Raw genomic sequence first — 11,742 nt, forward strand, 5'->3', positions numbered from 1 at the left:
TGCTAGACACTCTAGAATTAAGTTTTCCTTGAGGCTCAGAGTAATTCAAGAGGAGCCAGTGTGGCACCGTCCTATTGCTCAGTCGTCAAATACTAAAAATTCATCTCCCCACCCCCCACCCCAACCCAGGGCTATGGTTATATAGTTAGCTATAGCTGAAGGAAGAGTATAGTTTAGAGCAGGGGTCGGCAACCTTTTTGGCCATGAAAGCCATAAATGCCACATTTTTTAAAATGTAATTTCGTGAGAACCATACACTGCTCACAGTGTGCGCTCCTATTACAGTGTCTGAAAAAAAATGGACTTTATGGCTCCTGCAGAAAGAGCCATATCTGGCCCTCAAAAGAGCCATACATTGCCAACCCCTGGTTTAGAGCATCTGGACCTTACCTACCCAGGTCCCTTCAAGTACCAAACTTAATTTTCCCAGTGGAGGATCTTTCCTAGGAATATTTTTGGTGAGATGGAAAAGAGATAATGTTGAAATAGAAACTCGTCCTTCTCCCCCAAGCAAAGGTGAGAAGCCTGGGAACCTTTGCAGGAGAATCCATTGAACGAATGGTCAGTGGTTAGTCTAGAAAGAGGATGACTTGGCTGGGATCACCGTGACAAGTTTCTAGTGTCCGAAGGACACAGGTGGAAGAACAATGAGACTTGTTCCACTGGGCAGAAGGGAACAGAATTACAGACGCTATGAGAAGAAAAACATCCTAGTAGACTTCTCTGTGAATGGGGTGGGAGACCTTTACGCAGACTAGATGACTCAGAAAAAAAAAATGTTACAGTGGAGATGGTAGGGGGTTTGGAATCCAAGGACAAGGATTCTAATCCTGATTTTGCTACTTTTTTTTCTATAAGACCCTGGTGAAGTCATTTCCCCTCTGTGGGCCTCAGTTTCCCCATCCACACAATGTACTCTAGGGCATCTAAGGTCCTTTCTAACAATTCCGTGAACCTACAAAAATTTGAGAGTGTGAAGGCCAGTTCGGCTGATACAAGAAAGGAGTCTTGATGTGAAGTTCCCTGCCAACTGGTCAGCTTAGAGAAGGAGGAACCCATGACCTGTGGTGGGCGGCTCATGCCCCTGTTGGAGCTCCCAACGGTAGGCACTCCATGCCAACATCAAAGCTACATTTTCCCTGTTGCTTCTTCCACCCAATGACTCCAGTTCTGTCCTTGTAAGAGATGCCGCAGGGAGGATTCCTGCTCGGGTTGAAGCTACACTGGGTCGTGGGCTTCCCGATGCTGTAAGCATTCTGTGGCCGGCTCTCTCTCTCCAACTAACCTGTCCTTTGTATCCCTCCCATTCTGCAGCGACATTCAACCTACAGCAGCCTCAGGCCAGCCAGCAAAGGCATGACTAAGCTCTCGGACCTTCCAGACCTTCCGCTCACAGGTGAGTCGTCCTTCTCCTCACCGGCTGCCTCCGGACACCTCTGTGGCTGGGTACCAACTCTGCCTGCCCGTTCATTTTGCAGCCTCCTTTTCTCTGCATGGAAGTGTTAGAACAAATCTACTTGCAGTCACTTTGACCTCGAACTGTGCTTAGCCCCGACAGCTCCTCAAGCTGCAGCCAGTGGAGAGGGGCCAGTTTCCTTCTAACTTTCTTTTCACAGTGTGAATGTAGCTGGAGAGAAAGGGCTGGCTTTGTTCTTTTTTTAAAAGTCGGGTCTCCAGTGAATTATGTGAAAATGGATTGGAATCTCCAGAGAACGAGGGGAGCTATTTTAAGAGGGGGCCCGATCTGAATCTGAATTTCCATCACTTTCATAGTTTCTGAGAAATACGTCTTTTTTTATTTTAGGCCTCCTTTGTTTGGTTGGTTTTTTTCATGTTCTCTCCCCAATTCTGGGCCTCTCCTCCCCCACCCAGTTCTATTCTATAGTCTTCCTTTGAATTGGCATCCTGGAAACTAGACTCTGAGCTGGGTTGTCCCCGGCTTACTCTCACCTCCTTATCTCTCAGCACTGAATGAGCTCAGCCTTCTAAAACCAAGAAGGAACCACCCATTGGGGAATTAGGGTACCATCGAGACAACACAAAATGTCTCATTTGGAAATAGGAGAATTGTCGGTGTTATTAGGAATGGGCCTATTTTAGGACTTGAAGGATTTGTGATCTCCTTGGTATGGATATGGCCTCCCTCAATGCAGACTGAAGCCCGTCTAAGTCTTTTTTTAAAAAAAAACCTTTACCTTCTGCCTTACAATTGATACTAATTTAGGAGGCAGCTGAGTAGCTCAGTGGATTGAGAGTCAGGCCTAGGGATGGGAGGTCCCAAGTTCAAATCTGAGCTCAGACACTTCCTAGCTGGGTGACCCTGGGCAAGTCACTTAATCCCCATTGCCTACCCTTACCACTCTTCTGCCTTAGAACCAATACACGGTAGTAATTCTAAGACAGATCTAAGACAGAAGGTAAGGATTTTTTTTTTAAATGATGCTAATCTAATACGTACTCAACTAGTAAGTATCTGGGGCCAGATTTGAACTTCTTGCTCTCCATCTACCAAGCCACCCTGCTGCCCCTCTGTGGGTCTTTTTAAGTTGCCCTGGCCAAAGATTTCATTCAACCCAGGAAAGGGGAGCTTCATGATCAAGACCTGCATCATGATAATGCATTGGAGGCAGAGGTTCAGGGAGGGGGTAACGCAACACTTTATTCTGCCCGAGATCTAGGATTCTGTCTGATTCTTTTCCCAATGAAGAGTGAAGCCCGTCTGCAACTTAGAGTCATCTGAAGCCATCAGGCACAGCCCTCTGATTTTGTAGATAAGGAGACTGACTCCCCCAAGGTGATAGAGTCATAGATTAGAAGGAAGCCTGAAAGACCACCCCCCCCCAGCTCACCTCCCTTCTCCTTCCCCCCCACCCGCTTTCTTTCACAAAGGAGGAAAACAAATTTCAGTGACTTGCCCAAAGGTGTACACTTAAGAGAAAAGGCATTTATTAAGCACCAGGCACTGTGCTAAGCTCTGTACAAATATTATCTCATTTGATTTTTGCAACAGTCCTGAGAGGAAGATTGTTATTTATCTCCATTTTAAGAGAGGTCAAGAAAAACACAGGCAGAGGTTAAATGATTTTCCCAGAATCGCAAAGATACCGAGTGTCTGAAGCAGGATTTGAATTCAAGTCTTCCTGTCTGCAGGCCCAACTCTCTTTCCACTAAGATCCCTTCCACCCTGACTTGCTTGTCTTTGCCAAGAAAACCCCAATTAGGGTCATGAAGAGTCAGACACAACTGAAAAATGATTAAACAACAGCAAAACTAAAGTGGGGTGTGGGGAGAGCAAAGAAGGATTCAGGGGGGGCTACTAAGAATAAGTGAGTTTGGGATCCAGCAGATAGGTCACAGCCCCCTATGGGACAGCAACGTATATATTTCCCAGACTTCCTTTCTTTTATATTCTCCCCAGAAAATGTACTGGAACTTTTTTTTTCCTTTTTCACAAAAAGAGCAAGGCAGAATCTGTAGGTTAGGTTGAAGGATAACATACGAGAATCTTCACCCTGACCTCTTAATTTAATATTTGTTAATGACTCGTCCTCTACTAAAATCCCCCAGTGCCTCTTCACTGTGATGACCCAGAATTTGTAAAGGCCATGCCAGTGGGGCACGAGCCAAGTAGGAAAAGTCCATTGACCACCCATACCGTGTGCTGTTCAAGGAGAGGTTCGCCACCAGGTTGGACACAGGGTGATGAGTTTTTGAGCCCCAGCGTCGCTCCAAGACCGCCTACAAAATATTGCTGTCTCTGATGGTGGAAGGGACAGCTCTGCCCACTGGTGAATAATGGAAGTACGGATCAGGGAGACCTCAGCAGCTTTCAAAGGTCCCCTTGAAAGATGTGAAGAGGTTGGTGGTTAGAAACTGCATCCCTGTTGGGAAAGCCCCTGCCAGTGAAATCCCAAATGGTTGGAGCGTCCCTGAACAATGAGGATCTCGGGTGCCCTTCAACTTTCTTTTTTCTCAGGTTTCATTTTTCATTTCTTCTTCACACGAGGAATATGATGACCTCACTGGTTTGATAGATGGTCTGTCGTGTAGGGGAGCCATTATCTTAATTGCTGAGATGAACACGGGGATGGATGGAGGCCACAAGGGGGCCATTGCCATGGAGTAAACAAGCTATGATGTTTCCTTTTCCTCCCTCCCAGACCCCTCTGTATCCATAGAGCTCTGTTTACTCTACTGACAAGGGCTGGCCAGTGAAGGATGCTTGTTTTTTGGTTATCTGGGTTGACCCTTGGGTCAAGAGCATTAGGGTCTTGGCATTCTGGAGCTGCCACATGATTCTTTGTGAACCCCCTCTTTGTCTCTGCTCTCTATGAGCTGGTTAGCTTGGTTTCGTTATGCCAAAATAATGGTTGCAAAGCACATTCCATTACATTCTTTTCTGGAAGTGGTTCCCGGGAGTGGCCTTGCTTTCAGGTGCCCAAGAGAAACAGGGTGGACTGATGGGCCTGGCTGGGAGTGAGGATTAGATTCTAATTCTTGCCCTGCCGCCAACTAGTTCAGGGGCACTGAAGGACGTCATTGTCCCTCTCCGGAACTCAGTTGTTCTTTGTAAAATTCAGGGGTTTGAACTAAGTCATCTCTTGGGCCCCATCTAGCTTGGAAATGTCATAATTCTTTTAAGAAATTTCTTCTCTCTGATCATAGGGCATGTAGAGCAGTGAAAATACCCCTAAATTTGAAGTCGATCTTAGGTTCAAATCCCAGCTCTGTCATTTACGCTATGGTCTAGGTCGATGATGGCAAACCAGTGACACGCACTGACATGCGTAGCCATTTTTGATGACACGCGGCCACATACAGAGAAGTACGGGGCCGCATGCTGAGGATGAAACATTTGCTGTAGTGTAGACACTCTGTGCACTATAGATGACTGTATTAATTTACTTATTTTGGTTTATTAAATTACAGTTATATATTACAATTATACATTATTTAAACTTTTTTTTTCTTGAAGTGATGCACCAAACTCAAAATGTTGCCCATCAGTGGTCTCGGTCAAATCATTTCATTGGTTGGGCCATAGATTCACTATTTATAACATAAAGGGAGTTAGATTAGATGACCTCCGAGTTCCCTTTGGACCCTAAATCTATGATCCTGTAACAGAATGATAATAAATAATAATGATAAATATTTATTATAATATCACTAACAAAATGGTAAATATTAAAATATCAATATAATTATTGATATATTTTTCCAACATTATTTTCTTAATAATAAATCATAGTTATCTCTAGGGATTACAGAGTGATTTACATTATCTCCATTTGATCCTCGTTGTACCCTTGTTAGGTAGATGGTAATGTTTGTTGTTGAGTTGCTCAGTCATGTCCAACTCTTCATGACCCCATTTGGAGTTTTCTTGTCAGAGATACTGGAATGGTTTGCTACATCTTTCACCAGCCCATTTTACAGATGAGAAAACTTGAGGCAAAGTTAAATGACTTGATCAGGATCACATAGCTAGAAAGTGTCTGAGACCCTATTTGACCTCGGGAAGATAAGTCTTTCCAACTCCAGGCCTATAGTAGCTGCCTCTAGATGCTAATAATATTCCCATTTTTTTAGATAAGGAAACTGAGGCAGAGGCTAAGTGACTTGCCCAGAGTCTACTAGAAGTAGTGTCAGAGACCAGATTTGAACACAAGTCTTCCTAACTCCCAAATCCAGCCCTGTCTATTGTACCACCTAGCTCCTAGCCCTAAACCTCTCATATGACCCCCTAAGGTCCCCTTCTAGCTCTCAACCTATGAGCCTCGGAGCAGATACCAGAAGTAGTGAGGTGGTTTTGCCACAGGCGAAGAAGACCATGCTCCTTTGCGTCAATCAATTAGTGGGAGACCAGGGTCTCATTTCTCACTTTTCCCCTAATTTTTTGTGTTTCATCTTCATAAATCGCATCTTCCTCCACTACTAACTGGCAGGGACTTTACTAGACTTTTTTATTCTCCCAACGTTCCTCCTCAAAGCAATCCTCATCAGTGACCAACCTTTATTTCTCTGATGTGACTTCTTCCAGAAAAGATTTGTTTCCTAGTCTGTCTTGATATGGGGTAGAATGACCAAATGAATGTATGCTCAGATGCCAGTCAGACCCCGTGTTTCTGTGCTGGCTCAAGACTTGCATTGGGGCAGGAAAAGTGATGACCTCACCTATCCCTCCGGATCCCAAATGGGTGATTTTCTGTTGTTGTTGTTGTTGTTGTTCACACAGACATCCTAAAGGGAAGAAATGAGGACCTGAAGCCCGACCACTACCTCCGTAAGAGCCCCTCGCTCGAGTCCCTGAGCAGACCCCCTTCACTGGGCTTCAGTCATGCCAGGCTGCTGACCCCTAGCCCAGGGGGCTTGAAACCACAGAGCAAACTCAGGTACCAAGCTGTAAATGATGAGAAAGTCGAAAAAGCATTTGGCATTAACTTCCGATGTGAGAAACATGGTCACTGTTCTCAGACCTTGCTGCCCAGCCTCTTCCGATACCCTTTCCAATTTAACCGTGCCCGATGTAACCCTTCACTGTTCTCACGGCATCCGGGGTGCAGCCATATGTTTAGCTACGCTCTCTAATGTCGATACCAGAAGATTTGGGGCTTTGGGCCACACTGTCCCCTTCCAAAACAAAAAGAGAGGGCAGCCGGTTCTCAGCTGGGAAGAGCTTCTTCAAGAATGGAGAAGGGGAAGCATTGAGTTTGGGCATCCCAGTCCCACGAAGGAACTAGCCACATACACGCTTGCTTGCTCTCTCCTCTTCCTCCTTTTCCTCCTCTTCTCTTCCTCCCTGCTGCCAGCTCTGCACTCTCCGGCATGGACACCCTGCTCACCCATCAGTGGAAAGCGTGCCCTTCAGACTCCATTCCCTCAGCACTCATTCCTCTGGCCGCTGTGGCCTGCCTTCTGTTCCCTCCATTCCTTTCTCCAGAGTAACCCATTCTTGGCCAGACTCGATGGTCTCTCTTCCCACGTGTCATCCTTCTTGGTCTTTGTGCTCCGCTTTCTGCTCTGCTTTCTGCTGTTGCCTCCCACGGCCCCTTCTTGAAACTCTCTCTTCCCACGGCTTCCATGATGTGGTGGTCTCCTGGTATCTCTTCGTAGCTACTAAATAAATAAATATGTATTGAAAGAATGACTTAATTCCGTTTAATTCAGCCAATGTGCTGCTATATACAAGGCAATCATCCAGTCAGTCCAGAAGCACTTATTAAGCTCTTACTATGTGCCAAGCAAGAAAAACAAAAACCCAGAATGGTTCCTGCCCTCCAAGGGCTTACATTCTAATGGGGAGATTTAGCATGTACATTCATAGTTGCATGTTCAAAATAAATGCCCAGTAAATGGTAAGGAAAACCCTCCAGGAGGGCACCATCTACTGTACCACCTAGCTGCCTCCTATGACATCCAAGGCCCCTTCTAGCCCTAAACCTGCCATCCCCTATGACCTCTAAGGTCCCATTCTAGCTTTAAATCTATGAGCCTCCTGAAGAAAGGAGAGTTGGAACTGAGTCTCGAAGGAAGGGCAGAGATCCTCAGAAATACAAGTGAGGAAGGAGAGCCTTCCAGGTATGTGGCAAAGCCTGGGCAAAGTCCTGGAGGGAGGAGATAAGAGGTTGTGTGTTACAGATCAGTGGTCCAGGTAGATATAGAATGAATGAATGAACCCATCCTGAAGGAACCCTTGATTTTTCAGACCATTCTTTTCTTTCATTCAGAGCTCTTTTCTCTTTTTATGCTGATATTTCTGTTTCCCCAGCTCCCGTTAACTACCTCTGAGCTCCTGATTCCCCAGTCTGGACCTCCAGTCTTTATCCTCACCCAGCCTTTAGCCTCCCTCTAAAATGATGCTTTTGGCCATTCCACTAAGTAGTTAAATTTTAACATTTCAAAAACGGGGCTCATTCATTTCTCTCTCTCTCTGATTTCCATTTACCTCCGTGTCTCTTTTCCTGGCTATAGCCACAGAGTGATTTGGTTCCTTCCCCTTCAAAGCACCTTCCAGACCCCCATTCTCTTATCCTGTTTATTGCATAATCCATCCTTCCTCTTCCTTTCTGCATTCCATTACCACCTTCTGTATATCCTCTCTTTATCAGTCAATCAGCATGCATTTGGTAAACGCTGGTGTGCCAGGCACCTTGCTAGGTACTGGGATAAGCACCTACTGTATGCTAAGCACTGTGCTAGGTGCTAGGGTGAGCACCTACTGTATGCTAGGCACTTTGCTAGGTGCTAGAGTGAGCACCTCCTGTGTTCTAGGTACTTTTCTAGGTGCTAGGATGAGCACCTACTGTGTGCCAGGCACCTTGCTAGGGTGAGCACCTCCTGTGTTCTAGGTGCTTTGCTAGGTGCTAGGGGGAGCACCTACTGTGTGCCAGGCACCTTGCTAGGTGCTAGGGGGAGTATCTACTGTGTTTTCGGTGCTAGGGTGAGTGTGTGCCAGGTGCCTTGCTAGGGGCTGGGATAAGCACCTACTGTGTGTTAGGCACTTTGCTAGTGCTAGGGTGAGCACCGGCCGTTTGCCGGGTGCCTTGCTAGTGCTAGGGTAAACACCTACTGTGTGCCAGGTGCCTTGCTAGTGCTAGGGTGAGCACCTTTTGCCTAGTAGATGCCTTACTCCTGTTAGGGTGAGCACCTTTTGCCTAGTAGATGCTTTGCTCGTGTTAGGGTGAGCACCTATTGTCTATCAGATGCCTTGCTCGTGCTAGGGTGAGCCCCTTTTATGTGTTACATGCCTTGCTCACAGTAGGGTGAGCACCTTTTATGTGTTAAATGCCTTGCTCGTATTAGGGTGAGCACCTTTTGTGTATTAGATGCCTTGCTCGTATTAGGGTGAGCACCTTTTATACATTATAAGCTTTGCTGATATTATGGTGAGCACCTTTTACGAGTTATAAGCCTTGCTCACATTAGGGTGAGCACCTTTTATAAGTTATAAGCTTTGCCTCGTATTAGGGTGAGCACCTTTTTGTGTATTAGATGCCTTGCTCGTATTAGGGTGAGCACCTTTTATGAATTATATGCCTTGCTCGTATTAGGGTGAGCACCTTTTGTCTCATGGAAGCCTTGCTTGTGTTAGGGTGAGCACCCATTGTGTATTAGATGCCTTGCTAGTGCTAGGGTAAGCACCGACTGTGTGCCAGGCATCTTGCTAGGGGCTGGGATAAGCACCTACTGTGTGCCAAGTGCCTTGCTAGTGCTAGGGTAAGCACCAACTGTGTGCTGGGTACCTTGCTAGTGCTAGGGTAAACACCTACTGTGTGCCAGGTGCCTTGCTAGTGCTAGGGTAAGCACCAACTGTGTGTCAGGCACTTTGCTAGTGCTAGGGTAAACACCTAATGTGTGTCAGGCTACCTTACTAGGGCCAGGGTAGGCACTGACTGTGCTAGGCATCTTGCTAGGGGATGGGATAAGCACCTACTGTGTGCTAGGGTAAGCACCAACTGTGTGCCAGGCATCTTGCTAGTGCTAGGGTAAGCACTGACTGTGTGCCAGGCATCTTGCTAGGGGCTGGGATAAGTACCTACTGTGTGCTAGGTATTTTGCTAGTGCTGAAGTGAGCACCTACTGTGTGCTGGGTGCTTTGCTAGGTGTTAAGGTGAGCACCTGCTGTGTGTGCCAGACACCTTGCTAAGTGGTGGGATGAGCACCTGCTGTATGCTAAGTACTTTGCTAGTGCTGGAGTGAGCACCTACTGTGCACGGGGTGCTTTGCTAGGTGCTAAGGATACAAGCCCTGAGGCAGGAATTGTATTCCATTCTAGCATTCTGTTAGAATGTAAATTCTTTGATAGTAGAGCTTATTTCATTTTTTGCCTTTATCCACAGAACCTAGCACATTGGAGGCCCTCCATAAATGCTTCCTGACTGATTCTATTGGGGCATTACAACCTGTTCACAGATAATCAAATACGGGACAGACATACAAAAGAAATACGCACTGATGGGGGTGGGGGGTCAGGAAACACCCCTCAAAAGAAGTAGCCTTTGGGCCTCTGACATGATGGGGTTTGGATTAAATGACCTCTAAGGTCCCTTCCTACTCTAAATCCATGGGCTGCCCCTCAGATCTCTCCTCGTTCTATTGCCCACAGAAGGGTTTGGGTGCTCTGCCAGCACCTTATTCTGCTTTCAAGAGTCGGCCTTGACTCTACTGGGTTCCAATCCCAAGTGCTCAGCTTAGCCTTTGGAGCTCTCTGCACTTTTGTTCCTTCTCGTCCAACCCAATCATTAGCTTCATTTCTAAGAGGTCCTGTGCTTCCCCTCCAACTAAACCCTACTGGCTTCCACAGCATGGCACGCCATGTACTTGGGTACTTTCTCTCTCTTTCTCTCTCTCTTTCTCTCTCTCTCTCTCACACACACACATGCACACCCACCTTTCACAGTGCCTTCCCCGTCTAGTCTTGAATTAGAACTTGTCCTCCAGCATCTTTGAGAGTTGACCCAAGGTGCTTGGGAGGATGACAACTTCCCCGCCACCCAAAACCACTGTTCCTCGAGTCGTTTTAAAAGTAAACATTTTCTGTTTTTTTTTTTTAACTTCTGGACTCCCAGTTCCACCATCAATAGAACCTTCCCTCCTAACAATAAAGTACCATCAAGCAAAACCAAATCGATACAGTGACCTAATCTGGCAATAGATACTTCCTCCCGTTTCCCAGAATGCTGAGTGCCGGGAGGTACGATTCCCCATCCCTCCTCATTGGTCACTGCCTTGACCCCAGTGGGTTCAGAGATCCCTTGTGGCTCCCGAAATTCCATCTTCCACTCATTTAACTGACATAATGGCTGTCCTGTGTGGCCCCAGCAAATATGATCTGTCTCCTGTACTGATCTGTGTCTGCCTTTGCTTGCCCTGGTCTAACAGCCTGGCTGGTGCCTCACTGAATTCTCCTTGCCACTCCTTTTGGTTGTACTTAAATCCTTCCCTTTCCAATTCCAGTGGAGACGGGCAGAGCCTTTTTTCACCTCCTGGGTAGCCAGGTGGCCAGCTCGACTATCTGTTTTCCCAGGAAACCTTGCCATTCTCACAATTGCTATTTTGTTGTGTCTTATCTAAATTGTCTTGTATTTTTTTTCCCATTTTGTTCATGTTTATGTTGTCTGCATGCTCATGTATTTTCACACGTGTATGTCCCCTCCAAACTCCCCCTCTAATTAGATTGTGAACTTCTTGAGGGCAGGGCTCTGTCTTCTGTTCTACTTCTCATAGCATCTAGTTCCCTACCCATAGTAGGGGTTCAATAAATGTTGTTGATTGACATTGACTGGTAGTGTGGTCTAATGGATAGCGCCTTGGAGTGGGAGTGGTCGATTTCACTGTTCAATGGGGCACCATGAGTGACTGACTTCACTGTGCCTCAGTCTACAGAGTTGTTGAACGGGAGTGACTACTCTCCACCATGTTGTTCATTGGCATTGTCCATCCATGCTTCAAGACTAAAGAAACACAGACTTGGGAGGGATTTCAGAAGTCACCTTCTGGTCCAATCCTTGCTTGAACCAAGAATTCCCTTCTCAAAACTTCTCAAAACCCCCTTAAAAATGGTGACCCAGCCCTTGCTTAAAGTTCTCCACCAAAAGAGAACATTTTCCACCTCTGAAGACATCTCATTCTATGTTGGGAGAGCTCAGACCATTAGAACAGGGGTTCTTAACCTGGGAGGGGGAGGGGGAGGGGAAGAGAGGGGGGGAGGGAGAGAGAGGGAGAGGGGGAGAGAGAGAG

The 11,742-nt window shown here is 46.4% G+C and overlaps 1 protein-coding gene across 1 annotated transcript in view; it reads left to right on the forward strand.

Moving 5' to 3' along the window:
- Positions 1-11,742, forward strand: part of SPECC1 (sperm antigen with calponin homology and coiled-coil domains 1) — a 191,758-nt gene that overhangs the window by 126,506 nt on the left and 53,510 nt on the right. The window contains exons 8-9 of the mRNA XM_044673005.1: positions 1,315-1,396; positions 6,239-6,395. Coding sequence (XP_044528940.1) covers positions 1,315-1,396; positions 6,239-6,395 — 239 coding nt within the window. The remainder of the gene's footprint in view (positions 1-1,314; positions 1,397-6,238; positions 6,396-11,742) is intronic.

This window comes from Gracilinanus agilis, chromosome 4 (assembly GCF_016433145.1).
Source record: "Gracilinanus agilis isolate LMUSP501 chromosome 4, AgileGrace, whole genome shotgun sequence".
NCBI lineage: Eukaryota > Metazoa > Chordata > Mammalia > Didelphimorphia > Didelphidae > Gracilinanus > Gracilinanus agilis.